At 38.3% G+C, this 24,792-nt stretch overlaps 1 protein-coding gene across 7 annotated transcripts in view; it reads right to left on the bottom strand.

The window, feature by feature from the left end:
* Positions 1-1,501: 1,501 nt before the first annotated feature.
* Positions 1,502-24,792, bottom strand: part of CNOT2 (CCR4-NOT transcription complex subunit 2) — a 55,021-nt gene continuing 31,730 nt past the window's right edge. For 6 of the 7 annotated variants that reach the window (XM_081878426.1, XM_081878420.1, XM_081878423.1 and 3 more), the window contains 14 exons: positions 23,789-23,911; positions 21,353-21,419; positions 16,978-17,125; positions 16,322-16,504; positions 13,473-13,552; positions 11,931-12,056; positions 10,569-10,693; positions 9,337-9,457; positions 9,054-9,210; positions 7,049-7,110; positions 6,904-6,953; positions 6,260-6,360; positions 5,483-5,627; positions 1,502-2,648 (listed from right to left, as the gene is read on the bottom strand). In XM_081878426.1, coding sequence (XP_081734552.1) covers positions 2,562-2,648; positions 5,483-5,627; positions 6,260-6,360; positions 6,904-6,953; positions 7,049-7,110; positions 9,054-9,210; positions 9,337-9,457; positions 10,569-10,693; positions 11,931-12,056; positions 13,473-13,552; positions 16,322-16,504; positions 16,978-17,125; positions 21,353-21,419; positions 23,789-23,899 — 1,563 coding nt within the window. In that variant the 5' untranslated portion in view covers positions 23,900-23,911 and the 3' untranslated portion in view covers positions 1,502-2,561. The remainder of the gene's footprint in view (positions 2,649-5,482; positions 5,628-6,259; positions 6,361-6,903; positions 6,954-7,048; positions 7,111-9,053; positions 9,211-9,336; positions 9,458-10,568; positions 10,694-11,930; positions 12,057-13,472; positions 13,553-16,321; positions 16,505-16,977; positions 17,126-21,352; positions 21,420-23,788; positions 23,912-24,792) is intronic. The other variant, XM_081878425.1, reaches the window with a different exon arrangement.

Raw genomic sequence — 24,792 nt, forward strand, 5'->3', positions numbered from 1 at the left:
TTTCTCGTGCACAAGCATTTTGTTCATAATATTAAATTCAATGTTAAATAGATCAAATGTGTGAATGTGAAGGGCACAATGGTTTTATAAACCACTACTACCTATTCTCAGCTCTGTAACAATGATAGTCTAAAGTAGAATTCTGTTCTTGGCAGCATGTCATGCTTTATTATATTAGCATCCAGCATCAACATCCTGTTCTTGCTTTATTCATTTCCAAGTTTCGATCATGTACAATACTGTGAATTAGGCCACAATAAAGTGCATCTAAAGTTATACTTAGAAGTATTTTAAAACAGGCCCTTTGAAACAGCAACATTATTTATTAGGGCACATTGCAGGAGAGTAGTTCATGCCTAGCAATCATCCCAAACTATAATGCAACAGGAACATTTGAACGCATGGGGTCCAGCATAAAATGAGAGAGATCATTTTGACACCACAAAATGTGCCAGTGCTGACGTTACATTTGTGTGTGTGTTTGTTTTGTGGAGACTTCTATGGTAATGCTCTATGTTTCACAGATTAATAGAATGTGGAGAATATTTCCAATCCCATCCCTTTTAAAGGTCTTTGTAAATAACACAAATGTATTGAATAACTGAGAAACAAAACCAAGCAACTAAGCAATATTTGTCACGGTGTAAGGTACCAGCATTAACTGGCTGAGGAAGCACTTTGTTTTAAATAAGAAGAAGATGATAAGTTGTCATTTTATATTTTTATGTCTGTTATTAACCCAAAATACATATAAAAATGTAGAATTTATATTTGCTGTACACCTGATACAGAAAACATAGCAATGTTACTAGCAGCTATTTCCCAAAGTCGCTTGAGAAAAGAGCTAACAAATTTATTTTGCGCTATATAGAAAAAAGTTTTAAACTAAACATTTCTCTCGACATTATTTTGCTGTCTTTTCCCACTTTGGTAACTTCAGATAAGTTGTAACAACTTATAATATCCAATTGCAATATAATTCACAGTTGACTGAATTATGTGTTAAGAAAAAAGGATACACACTATCCCCTTTTCCCCTTTGCCTAGAGAATAGTTACAGTGCCTTTCACAAATTAAATGCTTTTCATGTTGGTTTATTTAGATTTGAACCTCCAGGGGGGAAAAGAGCCATTAAACAAAATGTACCTTCTCTGCTCAAAAAGTTTAAACAACATACTCATGACAAAAAGAAAGTTATTTCAATGTGAATTTTTGGACCATCTTCCATGATTGCCCATCTTACCCCATTGCTAAAAATACATTGTTCTATTATTACGTCAGCCTGTTCTGACATTAACAAGGTTTGATCACGAATTCAGACCTACAGTGGAAACGTATGCGACTCTTATTCAATGAAGCTCCAGCAGCGAAAAGACTCTTCCTTTTAAGTGCCACAAACACTTTATAGCTTAGTATGTTTTAATACTTCAACTTTTTTTCCATATTTTTCTCATCGTTGAAGAAGTGATATCACAATCTCAAATCAAAGTCAACACTGCAGTGAGGAGAGCTTTTCTACTTTATTACAAAGAGAAGAAGCCTTTATGTGGTCAGAAAATACAAGATTGATCTTTTTTTTTCTCTTCCTATGAAACGCTGCTGTTCAAACAGCCAGAGTGAATTGTCTCAGTTCACTTCGTTAAGTCCCATCACATTCACTTGGGTATGGATGTCCTTGGCTGCTGAAATCTGGCCCTTTAGTGCACAGGGCGACAAAGACGTCCCCTGACCAGCAGTTCCAGAATGTCCCGTTTTCATATATTGCATCCATGCACACCTCCTAAAAATGAGGTACAGCAGGGCAAACATTTTCCAAAATAGATGTCATATATATAATATATACACATTCGTACATACATACCTTTATTCATGTGATGTCCAAAAATTTAAAAAAAATGTACACATTTATTACAAAATCGTAACAAAGACTGGACAGTGTTTTGCTCATTCTGGAAAGATGAAGCTCAGTAACACACAACCCTGGAAATGAACCAAAGGTTGTGGCAATATCTTTCTTCTAAACAGTCAGATATTCTTGCATTAAGTTGGCGAAAACTGCCTTTTCAAAAACTGAAGGGGAAGTAAAATGAAGGAAGCAGACCTTGCTCATCTTTCCAAATGAAATACGAGAAGGATCTTCACATAAAAATGCACAAACATTTTTTTTTATTACCAAGAGTGCTACAATGAACAATGCAAATTTTATTGTCTATTTCTTGTTTCTTTTTTTCCTTTTTTTTACAATTTGGAAACTAAGTGGTAAACTTTTGTCAGTGTACTTGCTTGTCTTTACAGACCCAAGCTTGTCTGCTGGCAAAAAAAAAAAAGTAAAAAAAAAAATTTAAATCCGACCCTGCTCAAACTAAAGAAAAACAAATTATAAATTTAGTTGTTGGGCAGCACATAATTAGTAAGGCAGGACTTCAAATGGTGACCCTTTTGCATGAGCCAATTGCCAGATCCTCATAAGGAATTAAAACCAGGATGCCTGAGCCACATCAGTTTTGCAGTTATGTTGAGTATTGTGCTGAGACAGCCATACCCCAAGACAAGGGAAGTCTTTAGAAGGCTTGCTGAGCAGGGTTGTAGTTGAAGGTGGATGGCAGATGAGGCCTTTCTTCTAGCTTGTCATATTCCAGATGAAACTCCTAGAAACCAAATAAAAAAGACGATCACTTCATTATCAGCAGATGGCCCACTAAATTCTATAAGGTCATGTGTAACCCAAAGAAAAATGCTGCTTCAGGGGGAAATAAAATCTGCTAGATTTTCTCTTGACCAAAGAAGCTAATCTTCTCGTGGCCTTGTCTCCTTTTATATTATGATGGTGAGGGGAAAATAAATATTCTGCAGTAGCAGCAGCAACCTTCACTTTTGAAATTGGCTTTACAAAAACTCTCCAGTAGCTACTTTAAAGCTTATGGCAGAACCCAACATGATGCCAATGAACTTCCACTCCTGCAGAAAGACTTAGGGCTTCCTGTCTCCCTGCAACCTCAAAATCTGCTCTGGAGGATCATGGTAAAACACTACATACAAACTTTAAAGTGTTTTCCCAAAATTGTCCATCTACTATTCCCCCCATTTTACTTTTTTTTCTTCGGTGCCACATTCTGCAGATGTGCAGAATGCATAACATATTCTAAATTTTGGGAGGTGCTGGACTATAAGTTACATTTCCCCTGCAAGCTCTTTTATAAGGAGGCAGGGGAAGGCATTCTTGACGATGAAGAAGCAGCAACTTGTGAAGTGAAAATAATGTACTGTAGTTTTAAATTCTACTAAAGGATATATCTGGAATGTAAAGCCAGTTGGTCACCTGTAGGTGGTAAGAACTACCTCCAGATGATAGGCAGACATCTATTTATTTTCATTTCTCTATATATTCTGCCCCTTTCCACTTCAGTGATCTCAGGGCAGATTATAAATAACGAAAGAAAAATGTTTGCCAGCAATATCGCCTTGCAGCTCAACTGCAGTGGCATGTGTGGGAGCTCCAAACTGGCTCCAAATGGATTGGATCCAAATTGTCCCATGTGTGAGCAGAAGGCACTTTTGCTCACATGCAGGAATTTCCCATTTCTCCCGTGATGCAATGCACTGACCCTCAGGAGCATCTTTCTGGGGGCTGTGATGGACTGCAGCTGAGAGATGGGGGGAAAATCCATGTACAGAAAGATCTGGATGCTTAAAACATAAATAACATAGGCCCATGAGGAATAAAGCAAGGGTGTACTATTCATAGTCAGAGGTTTGCCAAATAAAAGGCTCTGTTCTTCATTGCCGCTTAACTTACCTATGAAAGGATGGGTACAAAGAGCAAGACTTCTGCAGAAGATCTTACAAGGGGGGAATATGAGAGCAGGAAGGCCTTTACTTATGCCTCAACACGTTCAGAGCTTTATAGGTAAAACACACATACTGAAGTGTGTACTCAGTGTAGATTTTTAAGCTCTGGCAGTTCTTTGGACCAGAGTTCTCTGAATGAAAGACCTTTCCTGTCCATCTCAATATCTGGGACAGATCTGCATGTTATGTGTACTAATGGTAATGGTTTGCGCTTGCCAGCATGTTTAGGAATACCCATTAAGCTTAAGATTTTTAAGGCAAGACGGCATCCAAACACACCATTCGTCTTTCTGTGATGAAGGCTAACAAGTCTAATGTTTCCTGGTGATCTGAAATAGCTATACAGTATTTTCTCATCCATTTCTTTTAAACAATGGTTTATTTACCTACAATTTGTATCGCAGCACACATTCAGGATAGATAACATTCAGTTCAGTTCAAAATGACAAAAACAACATTTTCCAAAGATACAAAGTCACACTCAAACTCCTTCTCGTTTCCACAGGGAGCAAAACCAACTCCTAGCCATTCAAGCTTCCTGCTATGTTGGCTAGGACATGCCTCTCTCTCCCATCTTGTGTGTAAGCAATTATTCCAAGATTTAAGTTGTTTCTTCTCCTTTCTTTAGATTGTGAGCTGTCTGGAGAGAAATGTCCTCATTTATACAAAATATCTATTACTGACCCTGTACTCAGTCAACAAATACTACATGTAATGTAATCCACATGTGATTTACTTCCTCCTTTCGCAGGTATGGCTTGATTTTAAGATGCACCTCCTAAGAATGTTTTTCCCCTTTGCAGCCCAATTTGAATAGCTGCAGTTGAGAAAGAAAAATGCTCCTTTGCACCCCAAGCTTGACTTCAAGCCGGGTATAGAGAAAAAGGGAAGTAGGATATGAGTCACAGTGCCCAGAGTGTCCCTGGTTACCTCTTAGCAACAGATTCTGGATGCTGCAGAAGATACCCTGCTTGAGCCTAAGTAGTGGTTCCCCACTGCCGATATATACTGGTAGATTTGTGACAAAATAAACTGCATTTTACCACTCCATTTACATTTCAACCAAGATTCACAGAAAGGTACAAATCAGACCTCCTCCTAAGGTGAACGAACTATTGTTTTAAGAGCCATTTCTAGAATGTGAAATCAAAACCCCACAGGCTTTCTACGAAGCTGCTTGATGGATGTCATCCTTACATAATTATCCCCATGACAATAGTCTTAATACGTTTCAATCACTTACGCAACGAGGGGACAATCAAAGGCTGAAGCAAGTTGAAAAGAAGGAACACAGTTCCAACTTAACTAGGGGATCTTGATATACTTCTGGGTTCATCTTCTGATAAGCATTTGTGTAAAAAAAAAAAAATATGGCCATTATCTGAGGCATTCTGCAGATGGGCAACAGTTAGCGAACTGAGAGGGAACCAAGGTAACGAACGCTGGCATGCTACTGCCTCTGTCCCAACAGAGTCTCCTTCCACATAATAAGAATTTCTGGTGTAGAACAACCCACTCTAAATGTGCACAGCCTTGAATACCCCTCCCTTTTTTTACAAATATTAGTGAGAATGTGCACAAAGTAAACATTTTATGTGCAACTTTTAAATGTTTCTCTGAAGAAGAAAAATACCTTAGCTACTTTTCTCCAGTTAAGACAGTCAAAGAAGTAGTATGTTCCCCTCTCATATGTATTGGTTTTCATTGTTGGCTCCATGCCTGGTGCCCTGGTAATCCATACTCTTTCTTCTTTGTGGTATCTCCAATCTCGGTTGAATCTATTATTATCCAATCAGGAAGGAAGAGATTCTGTTAGCTTGGCTAATTTCCACTGATTTAATCTTCTTTAAAACTCAAAATTTATCTACGCCAACATGGCTGCTCAGCATCTTTAACATGCTACAATAATCTAGCCGCTATCAAAGTTAGTACCTCAAGCAAAAAACTGAACTTATTGTCCTATATGCAATGGTAATATTAGGAAGTATTAATGAAATATTTTTGCCCAACATAAAGTAGGCAATACAATATAACTAAACTGCAAGACAATTTATGAGAGGTTAGATTACGGTTTTAATTAATGGCTTCAATCTAGAGGATAAAGCGGTGCACACACACATCCCCCCCCCACACACTAAGAACTCCCAGTATTCTCCTTCTAATGAGTGATGGGTGTCTATCATCTGGCAGAGATTAAAGATTAGGTTCTCCACCAAGCAAGCACAAGTGCGGGAAATATATAAGCAGAAACCTGTTTCCTTTCAAGTGTCATTCTTGCTAGCATGGAATTCTCTAACATGTGGCATATAAAATAACTTGCATTTGAAACAGCAATTTAAAAATTTTTAAATAACCAGAATAATTGTCTCCTTTGTATCCTAATACAAAATTCACTGAAATCTGAACATACAGCTCTACTGCTGCTAATAGCTGTAATACATCTCCTCCATTCATGTAATAGAGATAAAACAGTAGATCTTCCCCATAGCGGCCAAGCTTTATTGCAGCCAACTGTAAAGGAAAAAAAAAAAAAAGATGAACACTTTTTAAAGAAAGGAGTTTGCATAAAGGCACTAAATCCAATCAAACTTTTATTGACCTATAGTTAAGGGTGCTATTATGAGACAAATTACTCTGGTAGAATTCCAGCTGGCTTCAACGAAGCAGGAAGAGTGTAACTAGATTGTGAACCTATCTCCAAGCATGTTGCCAACACTTTTTCTAGCATGTATAATAAAACAATCCATTTCCCCCTCTAGCGTCTATTTCAATTTACCTATTTAGCAGTTGCAGAGGTAATGTTGTAGAAAATATCTGGTCTTATAATTTTCTTGTCCTTCACATATTCATAGTCCTTACTACTAGTTTGTTTACGTAACAAGTATCTGTTAAAATAGTTTTCCTGAACTGTATTATCCTGGGAGAAGTAAAGAATTTAATCTGTCTAGAAATCAAGTTTTTTGCTGAAATTATAGGCAACTCAAAGAAACTTGCATTATGCATTTCAACAGGCAAACTTTTGTTTATATAAAGGGACAAGACGGTATTGCTCACCTTATCCCTAATGTGAATGTTCGTTAAATATTCAGATGGAACATGGAAGTCTAGATAAAGGAATGAAAAGCGATTTAATTCTGATCCCAAGACACTGACTCTCACTTAGGAATTTTAACCACACACACACGTACATCCACCCTACCTATATCTTGAGGTCGACAAGGTGAAGAAGCCCAAGGTGATGCAAATTTGGGATAAAGATTTCTGCACAGAAAAAAAAGTGACTGAATTGATATCAAGATCCATCTTTCTCCCAACATTTGTGTTACTTTTTCACAAAACGACTTTATGCACACACACAGGCTAAAATTCATACATTATCTAGACGACACAGGAGCCACTGAAACCCTGATTTGGTATGGCTTGGCTCCACTGCGCAACGGTAATGTATGAAATGGCAAAACATGTGGGCTGCTTGATCTTCTTGGGTACTTCCCATACCAATACTTCATCTCAGGCCTGAGAAGGAGCATACCACTGCTTCTCTTCTCTTGCTGAAGGAACTACACCATTCCTCAGGTTTCTCATACTCCACAGAGTGGGAAACAACCATTCAGATACCAGCAGAGCTATGATCTTTCTTTTGAGGTCACAGCGTACCCTGTTTTCTGGTGGAATGGAGGGAATGTAGATGAAGGAAATTTTCCAGCTGAAACTGTCAATAGGTTCTAAAAGTCACCACGTATGGCCTTAAAACCATTACAATTTAACTACCTTCAAGCTTACTCAATTACCTTTCTGCTCTGAACATGGGATGTGTGGAGAAATAGTGCACTAGGGAACTTGTTCTTCGCATACACTCACACGCAGCAAAGGAAATGGAAGCAGCAGAGCCCTCACATGCTATTACCAAACATTTTTATTTTTGCAAAAGCCCAACACACAACACAAAACCAGAGTCCTGATCAAAGTAGCGGCATAGGCCCAATAAAGAGGGGCATGGGACGAGATTGTGGCGGGGGACCAGATCTTTCTGTTCTCCCACCCCTACCCCAGTCAATCACATGACGCCGTGATTTATTCCCCACCCATCAGTGACAACGTTTTCAGAAGAGGGTGCTGTAGCCACTGATTAGCTGGCTAACAGCAACCTCCTTTGAAAACGTGCTTTCAGCGCCTTCAGCTGATTGGTGCAGGGACTTTGCAGAGACTCCATGTAACTGACCACCAGCTGATTGTCAGTTAAGAGAGCTCCTCAAGTCTCTGCAAAGGGGAAAAATGCTCCTAAAAATGTAGTGCCAGGGGCAGGGGAGGTGTCTATCATGCTCCCTGGGGCAGCCACCCTCCAAAAAAATAAAACATACATTTAATAAACACTTTCAGCCATTCTCATGAGCCTACTCTACTAATATCATGTGTACATCCTTAGTTGCACACTTTTCTATGGAAAGCCTGATAAATAAAATCAATGGCTATTCCTCACCTAGCAAACTATGGTAAGGGCAGCAAACTATGGTAATGCAAGTAGTCTGGCACACTGTCTATCGCTCAGACAACAAATAAGAAAACAAAGTCTTTCTAGGGTGTGTGTGTATTATAAATGGTAATGATTCTGGCTGTACACCTAATATGACCTATTATATTTTCTTATTAATATTGGTTGATGCAGTTGGTTGGTTACTGCAGATATTAGAAATTATATTATTGTGCCTTATTGTTTTATTATTATTATTATCAAGTTTTTTTATCAAATAGTAGATAAATTTTATGGCATAAATAAATTATTATGATTATGACTATGATTATTATTAATTGTATGCTTTTTCCTTTTGGATACTGCTTTGATATTCTCAAAAAAGTGTTATGTAAGTATTTTAAACAAAAAAATGTGCACAAGAACATACACTATTCACGAATGCAAATCAATATCTTGTTTTGTTTTAATTGATTTGATATGAAGGATTTTTCCAATTCACACTCTTGAAAACAGAAGGAAATGAAAAGAGGATCTTGATTTATTGGAAGCTTGCAGAGCTGAACTCAACATCTTGAAACAAATTGTATTTTTTATTTATTTTTTATTTTGCTTTCCAATATTACCTTTTCAGTTAGCAAAATATATTTTTTTTAAGTTTTGATTTTTCAAGGTGGCTAGCTGAAGTCATTAGTTTGAACAACAAATGGTACGGAAACAGAGAACAACTTACTCAGGAGAGTTGAGATTGAGACCTAGAGTTGTCAAGTCACTTCCTAATGCGAGATGTACCATGCCGGGGTCTGTCTCTGCTGCCCTGATGAATGTTAACAAACCAATCATTCCAAACTGGTCTGTTACCATCCCTTGAGGAATGTTGGTAACCCGACCTAGACAAACACACCACAAAATTAATCCCAAAATGTCCAGAACCAAAAAACATTTAAAAGCTTTTGTGAGAAAATTTAATGGAAAACAGGGGCAGGAGGAGAGAAAGAGAAAGAGATTGAGCATACCATCAGGTAACACCTGGATCCCTTTTTTCTGCTGGTTATTGTTTTGCGTTGTTGAACTTTTATCTCCAGGAAATTTAGGTCCATCTGCACTAGAAGATGTCTTGCCTGATGTATTCAGATTCTATTCAGAGAAAATGTAGCAAGAAATTTAGCATGAGAAAAGACATAGAAGGACAAGTATACATAAACTGTAAGCCACAGAATCCCTTTAGAGGTGTACAGAGATACGTGCTTGTGTACCATTTTTTCTTCCCAATGACAACTGTTTCCTTGTGTTAGAGGTTGATCCTGAACCTCCCACCAGCTTTGAGTGCAGCACTGTAAGGGAGGACAACAGCCTTAAAACCATGGGCTCAGAAGATGGGCTGTGTGCATATTCAAGGCGTCCACATTCCAACCCTTTGGAATAGGGCCTTAAATTAAAGCTGCAAATTCTTTTCCTTTTTTAAGTATTTGTCCAGCTGATTTCACCATATGTCATTTTTTGCTATGAAGTATTTGCAGGTCTCCTTTTCGTTCCCCATGTTTTATAGCATCTATATCGGTGCAGAGAACACAAGCAGGAGCTCCTCAATCCCTGCTGGCCATTTTGCTGGCTGGGTGAGGATGCCAACATGTCAATCACCTGGTGTTCTAAATGCGCTCCCGATTCTTTGAACTCATGGCAGGCTGCGAAGTCACATGACTGGGAATGCCACGGTGCAACCTATCATGGAAAAGGTTTTCTAATTACCGCTGATTAGAACCGACTGCAAGCTTTGCTTGCCATGGAACAGTCAGGAGTGTACTTGAAGGCTGAATCTTTGCCTGCCCAGCATAATAAAAGATTTAAGGTGTAGGGCAGGTGGGCATAGTTGGGGAAAATGGCTGGCTTTGCAGGCCAAATTAAGAGCTGTGCTGGTCCTAATCTGGCTTGCAGGCTCCCCACTGCTGATCTGTATAAAGCTGTTCAATGCCATGAACTGGGAAATTTGAATAGGGCATCATCAATGTGCTCACACCACCCAACTCTATTTCTCCTTTACATAAAATTTAGGGAAGTAGTGGAATGCAAAATTAGTACCACAGTACATTAGTAGACTCTGAGGGTCCATAAACTGATGCTCAACACTAACAATACAGAAGTTCTGCCAAAGAGGTTGATGTTCAACCTGTTCTGGATGAGGATAATTCTTCCTAGATCAATGGGTTCAAAATAATTGTTTCTTTCTTTAAAACCAGGAGACACTTACGGATTTACTGTCATCATTACTCGATGTTGGATCTTTGTAGTTAGAGCCTGGTAAAGCTGGGAAATCTTCATTGTGTATTGAGAAGTCCTGGGTTTGCTCACTTGCTGGTTTTGTTACCATTCCAACTGTGTTGAAGATAAGTGTACCAAATTAGATATTATATTTCTGTGCTGCTATTGATTTTTCTCACTTCCATCAGCAAAATTTTCTACCTCAACAGATAATGAAAGAAGAAATTAAAAAACAGGGAAAAATATGTTCTTTCAATGCAGCAGTTTGCAGAAACTATTATAAATGTAGGTCTATTGAACCAATTCTTCATAAAAGATTTGCTTGTCATTTTTAAGTTAACATTCTTACAATTAACAATGTCAAGATATGGGAGGGGGCAACAGGGTGCTTTAAAAAATAAAACAAACAGCATTTAACACAGTATTATTAAAGAAAGCAGCTTTAAATTGCTTGGGCACTCTTCCTCATCTAACATACTAAGATAATTGATAACACAACACGTCCTTGCAATGGTTTATGGTGACTAAGTGCAGGAGAAAAACTGCAAGCACTTAGACTGGTAAACCTGCAGATACCCTCTAGACACAATCCTTCAACCCTTATGTCACACACACAAAAATAGGCCAAGCTATTCAAGATGGGAATGTGAAACTGGGCTAAAGAGATGAATTATTTGCTACAACAATGGAAAGTACATCAGAAATAACTGTTTGACTCACATATAGATAAAAAAATACGAAGTAGCAGTTGGAAGTAGAATGGGGAGGAAAATTTATAGCACAAATGATCTGGCAATTCTCTTGCTTCCCTTAATTATTCTCAGATTACGAAATCAAAGTTCTCTCTTGATTTTAGGAACTCTGCCTCTTTTGGGCTTCTGGGTGAGTTGGTATAGGATTGCAGCCTAAATATGTTTTACCGTATTTTTCGCTCTATAAGACGCACCAGACCATAAGACGCACCTAGTTTTTGGAGGAGGAAAACAAGAAAAAAAAATATTCTGAATCTCAGAAGCCAGAACAGCAAGAGGGATTGCTGCGCAATGAAAGCAGCAATCCCTCTTGCTGTTCTGGCTTCTGTGATAGCTGCACAGCCTGCATTCGCTCCATAAGACGCACACACATTTCCCCTTACTTTTTAGGAGGAAAAAAGTGAGTCGTATAGAGCAAAAAAAACAGTAATTATGTTTCTATTGGAATCTTGCAATTTCCTTTTGCCCAAGAAATGACATTAACTATAGAACAGTGTCAAGTATCAAGTTCAACAAACCTGTTTTCAAATATCCATTGTGCCTTGTGATAAAAGCAAACTAGGCTGCCAAAGTACCAGTTTTAAGTGATACACACTCACCATAGGGTGCCCTTCCAGCTAGAGGGTTTATTAGTGGAGTTGGATTCCCACTTCCTTCCCTTCTGTTTCTGTCTGCTAGTGCCGGAAAATCTGAAAGGTCCAGTCCCGTCACATTTTCACTGCCATCTAAAAGTAAATGCAGGCAACTTAAAATTCTTCTCAACAATTGTCTCCCATAAAAACGACACTGCAGAGTGAATACCGTATTTTTCTCCCCATAGGACGCACCGGCCCATAGGACGCACCTAGTTTTTTTGGGGGGGGAAATTATTTCCCCCCCAGGTGCGGGGCTGAGACCCCAGCTCCCAGAACAGGCTGTTATCCAGAAGCCGTGGGAGAGCTGCGCGAAGCCCAAAGCTTGGGGCGTGCTGAGCTGAGCGCGCCCCAAGCTTCTGGGTGCCAGCAAGCTCTCCGCTAGCCATGGGAGAGCTGCGTCTCCAACGGCTAGCGGACAGCTTCCTGAAGCCTGGAGAGTGAGAGGGGTCGGTGCGCACCGACCCCCCTCACTCTCCAGGCTCCGCGAAAGCCTGCATTCACCCCATAGGACGCACACACATTTCCCCTTCATTTTTGGAGGGGGAAAAGTACGTCCTATAGGGCGAAAGATACGGTAATTACTAACTCTCAAGCACCAGGGTGATATTTATATCACTTTCTTGCCCCTACAACAAAAGGAAAGAAATATCCCAAAATGGAGAGATCAAGTTAGAGAAGGGTCTCGCACTGTAAATATGACCAGGAGCTTAACGCAAGCTAGTAAAAATAAAATGCTAATTCTTGAATGGATACAGAAAACAATTAAAAGCAAAATTAACAGTCCTAAAACCATGTTGTGGCTATAGCTAGTTGGCAAAAAAAAAAGATGAAAAAAACAACATTACCAACAACATACTGGAACAGGTTCAATATAACAGTGGTTTACCACTGGGACTACAGATGATGCAGCTCTGGCATCACTATATAATTTTAATTTAGCTAGTAGTTGTCTAGTGTTAAATTACCCAGTTAATGATCCAACAGTAGTTCAAAACATCCTACATGATAGAGGGTTTAAAGAGGGGAATTATGCCTGATGTCTAGCCAGCAGCATAAGCAGCTGAGTCCCAGGAAAACCAATGGATAGTTGTGTGTCAAATACTACCATCACAATTTATGACATTCCCACTGCAGTGAGAAAGTCCAGTGGCTGGGAATGGGGAGAAGGCCGTCATTCCAGCATTGTGCTATCTGCTTCCCCTGAGATCCCCAGGGCTCAGCTGGAAGAAGGTTGCAAACCCAGAATAGAAATTTGGTGGTGCTGGGCTATGATTACATGCAAGACATTTAACACACATTATTTAAGTGTCTTTGTAAATAAAATAATTTAGTTTGCCTTCTAATTTATATGACTCGGAACATAAGTCATTTACAATTTAAGAACATTTATTGAAAAACATTATGAATGTCTACACAAATGTTGTAATTTGGGGGGGAACCCTAAAATTGTATACAAAATGTGCTTCCAGCAAAGTCTCTCAAGTGTGCAATTTTAAGTGGGCTTACCTGTTCCATTAAAAATGTTACTTGATAAAGAATTATTCATTCCAAACGCCTGATTCCTGTTCATTCCAAATCCAGACATACTATAAAAAACAAACAAATAAAAGTAGAGTAGTGGAACAGATTTAAAATCATCTGTGGGGGATGAGAATAAATGATACATAACTAACACCTAACTAACTATTCTCATGTGACTCCCCAACACACACAGCTCTGCAAAACAAACATTAATTTGAACAGATTTAATGTTAAGTTTAAAAAGAAAGCTCAAAATTTAAAACAAAAATCTTTATTATACTGCTTCAATCTCAAAAATGCTTTGGTCGTTTTTCAGATCTGGATGACTACATTGGCTAAAATAGGTAAAGAGCTAACTGGCTCCTGCTGGAAACCTAAATAGATCCTTACAGGGGTTTTTTAAAAGGATCAGGGATTTTAAGTTGACAGCCCTTTGAGCTCTTAAAAGAAGCAATCCTCAGTACAGCTAGGATCCCATGGAATGCTGATAAAGGCAATCCATGTGAAGAGGAACAAAAAACCTAAACCCGCCGATAGAATATAATGGCACACCATTGTATTCAATGCTGGTCAAAATGTTAGAATGAGACTGTTTCCACTTTTCCATGAATATTTAACTTAATAAAAACTTAAAGTGGAAACTTGCACCAAAAGAGGTCAAAAAATGAGCATTTTAGTGGGTTCAATGAAGCATCTTTATGCATATCCTACATTTGTTTAAGCAGGGTGTGCATTCCAAGGTTGCTTTGTCTCGAACAAATCTTTTCATGGAAAATGTTAGGACAAGGTGTAAAGTGCAGCTCTGAGGAAATGCAGAAGTAAGCATCCGAGCAACTCTCAAAACAACAGAGGAAATTCAAAACCTCCCCAGGAAGTAGAGATCACGTATAATACTGAAAACAATCAGTATATGGTAAAAAGAGAAAGAAAAAAAAGGGCTCTTAGTTGTTTCAGATTTGAAACATACTCATAAAAGTATAAAACTATTTTAATACTCAGTCTCTCTTCCTGTTTCTCCCTTTCACCAGCTGTTTTGTGTTTTTTTTCTATTTAGCCACTTCTTCATTTATACTTCAAGCGGTCGGTCCACCTGACTTTGGGGGTGAGTGCAGAGAAAGAACAGCCATGAGTATAAGATGAAGGCTATTAACGTGTTCTCCGTAATTTATTAATGCAACAATAAGCTTGTTTTAGTATGTTATTTGGAAATGGGCATCTGACGGTCAGATTCAAGATTCTTCAAGTGAAAAGAATGGAACTGCTAATGAATTATCAGTCGCATTCTAACTGACACACCTGCCTTCCATTTTTAAAAATGCATTGTTTAATTGTAATGGAATTGTTTAATTGTAAATGAATTGTATATGCAGGAGCATATACAGTTCTTTGTTAGCTATTGCCCTACTAGTTTATGCCTTGGTAAAATTTATGTCTAACACCCGTGTTATTAAAGCACAGTAATACCAATATTGCACCTCTTCCAGGCTAAAAATGTTCAGAAAATGGATATTACATTGACCAACAGGCCCAGCGAGTGAAAAGATTTCTCTATGAAACAACTGCACAAACACAGAAGTCTTCACTGTACAAAAATTGTTGAGAAATGAAGCCAGTTAATAATTTAAGAGGTTTTAAAAGAAACCTTGGCTAAATTTGATAAAGTACTGATATGACCTCCCTTAGACATGGGAACTTGCTTATTAGCAATTGTATTTATTTCCTTATATGAAGATCTACATTACCTATACTGCAACTTAAATACTAAATATATAACAATATTTTACTTCCTATTACCACTTTCGAGTTATTCTGTCTGGAATTATAAATACATGATACCAGTGTACTAAATGTTATTTTTGGTCTACAAGCATCCAAGACTGAATCTCAGCAGGTTAACATGGGTGACTAGAAGGTGTTCCATTTCAAGTTTGCTTTCTTTTTCTAGTCCTTTTAAAAAAGCTTGGATCAGGAAGAGTAGATGATAAGCACTATCTCATGCACAGGCAAACTCGTCCCTCCAGATGTTTTGGGACTACAGCTCCCATCATTCCTGACCACTGGTCCTGTTAGCTAGGGATGATGGGAGTTGTAGTCCCAAAACATCTGGAGGGACGAGTTTGCCTATGCCTGCACTATTTTCTCCAGAGAAGCCAGTTATATTGGTGTAGGGGCTTGATCTGTTTCAGTGGCGCTGTTCTGGATGGAAGGAAGGGCAGCTTGTGGGACATGGGTTTATGTCAGAAGAAGAGAAGCTCCATTACATACATGAAGTTCATGTATTCAGATCACTCCTAGAGCTGGGAGAGTTGACACATTTAACACAAAGCTTGGCAATACGAGCTAACTAATCCTAATACATCGCAAGTCAGCATTGGCTGCTGTTCCACTTGAACAGTAAGACACCCATGCTCACAATGGCTCTTCCTCATCCTCTCTTGTCCCTCATGCACCCTCAACCTCAGCTGGGGGGTGGGGAGTTGGCAACACACTGGAGCAGATTTTGGGTGGGGTGGGGGAAAGTCCTGCTGTGCTAATGGAACACCACTGATGTAGCATTCAATACAATCCTAAATAATTATGTTTTGATACATTTGATAAAAAAAAGTTTTGATTTTAGTTTGTAGGGCTGCAAAAACTGGTGAAAGCATTTCAAAAGAAACCCAGCCAGATGGGCGGGGTATAAATTATTATTATTATTATTATTATTATTATTATTACCCATTCACTTTCCCACAAAAAATGACCTAATTTAACTCATAACCCAGCTTTGAAAATTCAGTTCATTTGCTTAACTCATAGCAGCAAATTGGTTCCTAATACTGAATCTGCCTTACCTGTTCACAGTAAAAGGTTGTCGAGAGGGTTGTTGCTTTGGCATACAGATTATGCTGGGTGAGCTTCGATTAGGGCTGCCTAATCCCGAACTACTCATGCTGTTTGTCCTGCTGGGAATTCCGATGCCCTGACCGACCTGGGAGTGGTTCATCATATTCCTAGGATTCATAGGCAATATACCCCTGGAAAAGAAGATCCAACAGATACAATGATGTTCAGCAGAATATTGTTATTCTGAAGCGGTCAAAGCAAACCATTCTTTTCAGAATTGCTTCTAAACAAACTGGCTATTAGAAACATACGCATATAAAGAGCTGCCTGTATTGTCTACCTTGACTGGCAGTGGCTCCCAAAGTTTTTCCCTAGCTCGGTTAGTTTCCGATTTTTTTAAAAGGGTGAGCAAGTTTAGGACATTTCATATATATAGTGTCTTATTTTAACAAGCTGCACAGCAGAATGTGAATATTATTTTCCAAAGGCTGGGATCAATATTGCATTACAAGCTTTCCTCCAGTACCCTCAAAACACAAGCCGTAATCTAGAAAATTAAAACATTGTTCTTTTTAATGTATGTGCACTGCAAAATAATCTAAAGTAAAAACATATGCTACATATTTTAGGAACCCCTGCAGAAATAAGTGCTGTCAATAAATACCTGCTTGGAGATGGAGGCGTGTGAAGTGACATTGTTGGTACCCCTGTTGTTGGCGTTACGTGGCTCGGTAACTGAGTGCCTTGCGATAAGCTGCGATTTAACTGAGGGGTATTGTTGCTCATTCCCCTCATTGGAAGGCCTAGTGCACCTATTGGAAAAAAGTCAGAGGAGTGGCAATGTAGAGAATTAAGGAAGACAAGTATGGTTTTCGCGAAAAAGGGTATTCATTCTGATTTGACAGCCAAATGTGCTAGGTAGTTTTTTAAAAAAAACAAAAGTGCACACAATAGGCTATCTTTTTATGAAATCAGTTCTAAATTCAGTGGGTGCAGTTTCCAAACTTTTGTTGTTTTTTTTAATTGGGTAAAGGGAACTTCCTTTTGGAGATAAATTACTTACATATATATTAATATAAAGTTTTCCCTGAAATGTTAATGTGTTTGATTGACAAAACATTTTTTTAAGTGAGATTTTCAAGCAGCAGCTATGTTTTTAGAACTTATTTTTAATTTGAAGGGCCAGACGCAGAACTTATTTTTAATTTGAAATTTCACTAACAGAAACTGTTCCATTTGCTTTAAAACATCCGGATATTTAAAAAGTGTATACCAGAAGTCTTCGTTTCCAGTATTTATTGGTGGACTGCAATGTCACTTACATTGATTGTAAGCTCCATTGGCTTTGTTCAGGCTGTGTTAATTATGACAGGAACAAACGTAGTCTCTCCCCAGACTTGTATGTTTCCTCTCCCACTGCAGCGCCATGAAATCCGAAGCTGTTGCTTCCCATTTAGATTAAGCAGATTAGCATTTCATCTGAATCCTAAAAAGCAGTTACTCTTAACTATGGTTTATTGGGAGCGGGGACTCAGCTTCATAAACTATGGTTTGAAGTTACCCACAGTCTGTTTGAAACAAAGCAAGATTAACCAGAATTTGCTGGGTTCAGGTGACAAGTGGCAGTTAATCAAAAAGAGACCTGGCCACTTCACAGCTATGCAAGAAGAATGAATGCCAAAGGAAACTAGGCATCAAAACATAGTCACTGAGTGCCTATGATTGAAATCCTTCACCAGTTCACTAGAAAATGGCCTGGTTTTCACATTATAGTTATAGAACCACAGAACTGTGCAGGCTTCTGGAGAGGAGCTCAAAGCGTCTTTGCTCCTCCCTGTTGTTTTCATTCTCTCTTCCATCCTTTTAAAAAACCCTTATGCCAAGTTAAATCAAGGTTTGGCTTATTGTGTCATTCGAACCCAAGGTTATGTATAAGGTCTCTCCTTGCTAACTACAAACTACAGTCAAGGTTCATTCTCCCCTTTTGCAACACATCTGTGAATATGGACACAATGAGTATGTTATGAAGTTTTATTTGGCGTCTAGACCATCTGAAGTACCACAAACTTCTGCAGAGAAGTTTCTATATTCCAAAAACCAAGCCACCTAAAGGTATAACAAAAAAGACTATATACCTATATGTTAAGCAGGGGTAAATATGGGCTTTTGTTTTACCCAACTTTGTTGATATACAAGCCCCCAACTTTAAACTCATTTGCCCTTGTTAAAGGTAATGTATTAAATATTCAAGTGGCAAACCTACTGATTTGCCATTGATCCATTGCATGTGACACATTTGTTTGAAAATATAGAAACATTTCTTCATGTGCAGTATGCAAACTGGGACTACTCAAATTTAAAAAGAATGGAAGATCAGAATGGAAAAAATATGTACTGTCATCAGTTTTACAACACTCTAAGTGTTGTGAAAGAAGCTGTTAATATTGGTTTGCCTAAGAGCAATCAACAGTTCTTTTACATGCATCAGTTGGTATGTATTTATTTTGGAGTGGCTTATAGGTTGTTTTAATCTTCATCGTCATAAAATATATTTAACTGATTCCTACGTGTCTGCATAACTTGGAATTTTGAATGTGGTAAGTACTGTTTATCTCAACATGCTGTGGCTCTTTTTAGGGTCTGCTGCTGGGTTTGATTTCATTTTGGACTATTGCTGTAAATCACGGTTTCAGAGATAGATCTGCATAATATTAAAAAGCACTTGGAAAAGGAGAAGGCATGCCCTTGGTACAACTTTTCACTTTCCATTTTCAGTCAACAAAGAAATAGGCTTCTTAAAGAGTAGACTATATTTACATTGCAATACCTTCTATATTATTAGTGAAAAAATAAGTGGAAAATCAAAGTGAAAACCACACCCTGGAACATTCATTATGCCCAAGAAATGACGTTTAAGTCATTACTTTCAAAATTCTGCACTATTTATATTAATGTTGAAAATGCTGATTAATTGGTACAATATTAAAGTCAATTAAAAGGCAGTGCATATGTGTCTTTTGTTTTGCCACGGGGAGCTCTAGCAAAGATCTTAAAAGGTTTGCACCTAGCCATTTCCCTGAATGAGCATTGCCAATATCCCTGACAGCAGAGATCCATTCATCCATGTGCGTCTGACTCCTCAGACCTCCAACAGTTTGGGCTAGGGCTGTGATTAGCTTTTGTTCTGCACTGGGAGCTGTGGCTTCATGTGCCAAAACCAACATTACCACCTGAATTGTCTAGCCAGGCTTCCTACTGTTTGCTACTCCTGCTTGCTCTTCACAGGGAAAATTTGTGCCACAAATACCACCATGCCTTCCTGCTCGTGAATATGGGTATGAAAAGAAATAACACATCAGGCTATCAACATGATTGGTATTTTTTTTTATTAAAAAAAGAGTGGAATCCTAAAACACCTTAGTTGTGAGGAATTAGATGTTAGTAATCATGAGAGCAATTCTGTCTTTATTATATCATAACTGGCTACTATGAAGCGGGGAAGTATTAGCACATTGTTGCACCACGGGGAGAATTTCTTGTGGGCAGTTAAGAGATTTCTACATTTGCCTGTTGAAATGAAGATAAATTCCTAGACAGTCTTGTAAGGCAAAGGAGTTGCTTTTGTCTACTTTCACTTTTAATTCCTGTTGGCAGTTTATCCAGACTTGGAAATAATCCTGACCTACTGAATTATTTCCAGATATCCGCTAAACTAATAAATTCAGCCCAGCTGTTTTTCATTTTAGAGTCAAGGAGAGGTTGCCCACCCCTAAATTCATGAAAAATCAGCTGTATTTAATAGCTATATAACCTGATTTGCAGTTCACATCAAACCATAGTTAAAACAGACTATTGTTTAATGTGACTGAGCAATGTGCTTGTTGTACAATGCTGAAATTGCAAGCACTTCCTTCTTCTCTCACTCTTGCCACACTGCCAGGAAGCAAGTTGTATGTAGTATGGTCCTGTATGTTGCTGAAACAAACCACATGATTCTGTTTCCTCCCAACAAACCACAAGTGGTAAGCCAAGCTGGTTTCTGATCATGGTTTGTTCACAGAGAAATAAACCACGAGGCCAGATTCAGATAATACAAGCTACATGCCCTATTTCCAGGCAAGACAGCAGCAACAAGAGCATAAAAGATGCAATTTCAGCAGCATGCACCAGGACCATGCTTCTTCACATTAAACTATAGTTTATTATAACTATGGTTTACTGTGGTGTGTGAACTAGGCCTATGAGAGAAAAAATCCACTGCCCCATAGAGGATATTCAGCCTCTTGTAACCTAGGAAAACTTCCCTATTAGACAGACTGCTGTTAACTAAAAATTGGAAATCCCAAGAGATTCCAACGGTGGAAGAATGGCAGATGAAGATGTTGGACTTTTTGGAGCTAGCCGACCTGACTGGAAGAATCCGCGACCAGAAAGAAGAGGAATATCAAGAAGACTGAAATTTAAGGACTATTTAACTAAATATTGTAATATAAATAACTAGAAGTCACTTGAAAGTACCAAACAGGCCGAGGATTAAAATTAGATTCAATTGTAAGTAAGTTGAATTTAGAATATTAAGAAAAGAGAAGAATATAGTTCATAGTTGGAAATAATTTAGTTGTAGAATGATATTGGAGAGCTGTTATACACAGATACAATGAAATTCAGAAGGGAGGGATTCGAGGAAGTCAATTAACAAGGTAAGATAATTTGGGTTTTTCAAGTGATATGTGTCAAAGAAAATGTTTTTCTTTTTTAGTAATGTGTTTTCTCTTGTGTGTTCCCCCCCCCCAATGTTATATTTGTTATAACTGTGAAAAACTTAATAATTTTTTGAGGGGGGGGAAATAGAAGGTAGGCCAATAGAAATGTATGTTGCACTCCACTGACCTTTCAGGAGTTGGTTAAAAAAACAAGAATCGAAAGATACACTGAAATCACAGTGGTAGGCAAAGAAAAAGCAACATTAAGCCAGCATGTTTGCAAAACAACTTTTACAAGCCTGTACATTCACATATAACTTAGAATAGAATACTTACTTTGATGCCCGTATAAACTTGCCCCAAACTGAGACAGCTGACCTGATGTTGAAGGTGATGCCAGCATCTAAAATGGTAAATAAAGAGTCGGTCAAGGATAGAATAATAAAGTATTTCTACAATATTAAACTCTTTAAGAAAATTAATGAAGGCAGTTGTGAAATCAATTTCAAATAATCTACTGCCGGCAAGTTTTAACTGCAATTCATGTGTTTGGGGAGAGAAGGCCCTGATCCCAACCTCCCAGTGAACTCTGGCACCCTTCGAACTTTCCTTGTGTGTTGGGTGTGTAGGTCTGAAGTGGGGTTCTAAGCGTGCTCATATGAAGATGTGTAGAAGTAATAACACAGCGTTCTTGGCTAAGAAGATGCTTCTAAGCATGTTCAGCTTAGAATCGCCCTTCTTTGGATCTTGCATTTAACACCAGAAGTTTGGAAGCAGAACCAGCAGTCACTGGGAGTGGAGCCCTGTGTGCATGCGCCCTCCCCACTTTATATCCACAAGCTTTTGCCTGAATAGGACTATTGTTAGTTACATTTTGCTATACGGAGCTGCGTACAAGGATTCAGTTTTAGTAAACTGAGATTAGGAAGGTTCTCTAAGCTAGTGAACACCACTAACAGAACAGATAATGGAACATACAGGAAGTATCTGAAGTTACGAAGGCAGCACTTGTGCTTCTGCACAGAAGCTCCCAAGTGCCCCCTCCTACAAAATATGCTCTAAAAGATTGAGGTTGAGAAAGACTGAGAAGCTCCCAAGGCACCACAGGGAGTTGCAGGAGGAAGGGGGAGGTTGGAAAGCTCCAAAAACACAGATGCAAATAGATGAGCAATGGTACTAAAAGAAAAAAAAATACTAATAAACTATTCAGGCTCTAATTCAAAATAATCACATTTAACAAAACAATTTGACATGAAAGGGAGGAAATTTCTCAATGTGACACTCAGAATGCAAGGCTAGCCATGATTTATTAATACTCTCAATTCACCATAAATTTCTAACATCCAAAATTATTATTCAAAACTCACAGAAAAAAATGGTTCTATGACATATGTGCAGTAATGTGCACATTTTCTGCATTCTGACTTGTTATCAGCACAATAAACCTAACAGAGATTATCTGACTCACTAAGTATCATTGACCTAGTTCTCAGTCTGAGCTGTTTCGCTCAGACTGCAGGTGGAAGTTTACATCATCAATTTCTCCTATACATAAAGCATCTCTCTATAAAGATAACTGTATGACAGGGTGTTCTAGTTTAGCTTTCCAGATTGATTTATTTTTTCAAAACAGAGGGGTATTCAGTCATATGAACTTTCTTCCACTTGTAGTCTGAAGTGGTACTGCCCAACAATAGGTTTGCCACCTCACTGAAAACTAGCCCACTGAGAACTTTGTCACCAGTAGGCAGGTCACCACGAAGTAACTAAGCAGAAAAGCTTTTTGGAAATTGGAAAAGTGATTTTATTTTTCCTTTCTCAGGCCACTGATGTATAAGAAATGCCTCAAGAATGTAAGTATTTCTGGCATGGGGACTAGGACAAAGAACCAGAGGGGGGATTGGATGGACTTATTATCAAGGATGATCAACCACACAGTCATATGCCAATGAAAAGCTTCATGAGCATAAATAGCATTTCTATCTCTCTGAAAAAACTGAATACTGGAATGTTTGGAGTGATCCCTAGTTTGCATTTAGTGCAAAAGAGCCACTGGACTATGAATAGGTGCATTATAAAAGCTTTCAGGAATGACTGGAGGCAAAATGGGGCCTCCATATTTACAGGTAGCAGAGCAATAAACTTCATATTCTGAATAATTGTAGAAGATTATTTCCTTCATGTCCTGTGTGATAGCTTCACAAGGCACTCAGGTCTGGCACAAGAACAACCTACCCATTTTATAGTTCCTAGTTAGCTGAAGGGCATGCATTGCCACAGATCTGTGTGGCACAAACGTGGAGCTTGCAAACACTCAAGTACCATGTGTACACCTAAACATGATATCAAATATTTTTCAGTTGTTTATTCAAGAGATTTTGCCTACTGTGCCTGCTTTTGTTGTGTTTTCTTTCATATTACTATTTTATTGTGAATTTTAATCTGCAAAAGCTCCCTTGAGTAATACATACATATTGGAAAGTTGGAGCAAAAATGCTTACACAAATAAATAAGGTGGTGCCTGGAAATCTGATTATAGCACTAAATATATTAAATGCTAGCCACAAATGCCAATTTTTCCAGTTAATGGTTAGATCTACACTTGAGGCCTTGAGCTTTCCAATCTATCGCAAGTGTGAACACTTATGCACATTCTGTGCAGCATGTATGGTAATTCAAGCCAATTAACTCTGGTATCCCTGATTACAAAATCATGTATTTTTAACCAGTTTAAAAAATGTAAAAAATAAGTTAGTGTTAATAAAAACTTACATCTTTTTCCGATCGATGTGGGAACATCGAAGGCTGGCCGTAGTACATGTTTTCATCGTGGTAGTCACTGTCGACTCCCTCTACAAACTTCTTTCTTGAAGCACCAAACATGCTGTTTGTCACCTACATTATAAGAACATGGCATTAATCTCTGGAACAAAAGTAAAGCAATTCCTGAATTTAATGATGCTTAAAAACACACATACATACTGCAGTTCTAACAATTTGCTAATCTATGGTTTACTGTAATACACCTCTACCACAGGCAAGAGGAAGCATTTGCTTCTATTTGTTTGTTGAAAACCAAAGTTACTCATTATATTTGAATCTCTCATTTGCGGAATCAACCAAACTTAAACCAGGATTTGTTTCCCTAAACCACAGTTGAAGTTAACCACATTTCTGGTTTTGGCTAAAATGATCACCAGTTAGCTGAAAACAGAAACGAAAGTTTCCAATCTTCTTGTGGCTGTGACAAAGAAGGAAGCAGAAGCATAGAAGCCATAGTTTAGTGTTACACATCTGAACCTAATCATACTCATTCTTATGTAGCACCTCCAGCTCCACAAAACAAAACGTGTTAAACACAGCACAATGTATAGCTTCTCTCAAACCAAAATTCTACAGTGCAGAACAGCAAACCAGTTCCCTAGCTATTGATGGTTAACAGTTTGATCTATACATGCCTACTCAGAAGTTCAATGGGAGTTACTCCCAAGTGGATATAGGACTGCAGTCTACACCACTCATTTGTACACACTACTATTAAATAATCAATTGCCTTGTGTTCCTAAAAATGCACAAATTAATTTACTACTTGTATGTCCTCACAATAACACCATGAAGTAGGCAACTATTATACCTACTTTGTTAATGGACAGTGGAAGCTAAGAAATGCATACAATACAAATCTCTGCTTAGTTGTAACATTCTTAATTCTTTCCCAACAGGGATGTGTGTTTGGAGTACTGTAGCAATGAAGGGCCCAGACAGTGATAAAACAA

Source organism: Podarcis erhardii (assembly GCF_964252035.2).
Source record: "Podarcis erhardii genome assembly, chromosome: 10".
NCBI classification, from domain to species: domain Eukaryota; kingdom Metazoa; phylum Chordata; class Lepidosauria; order Squamata; family Lacertidae; genus Podarcis; species Podarcis erhardii.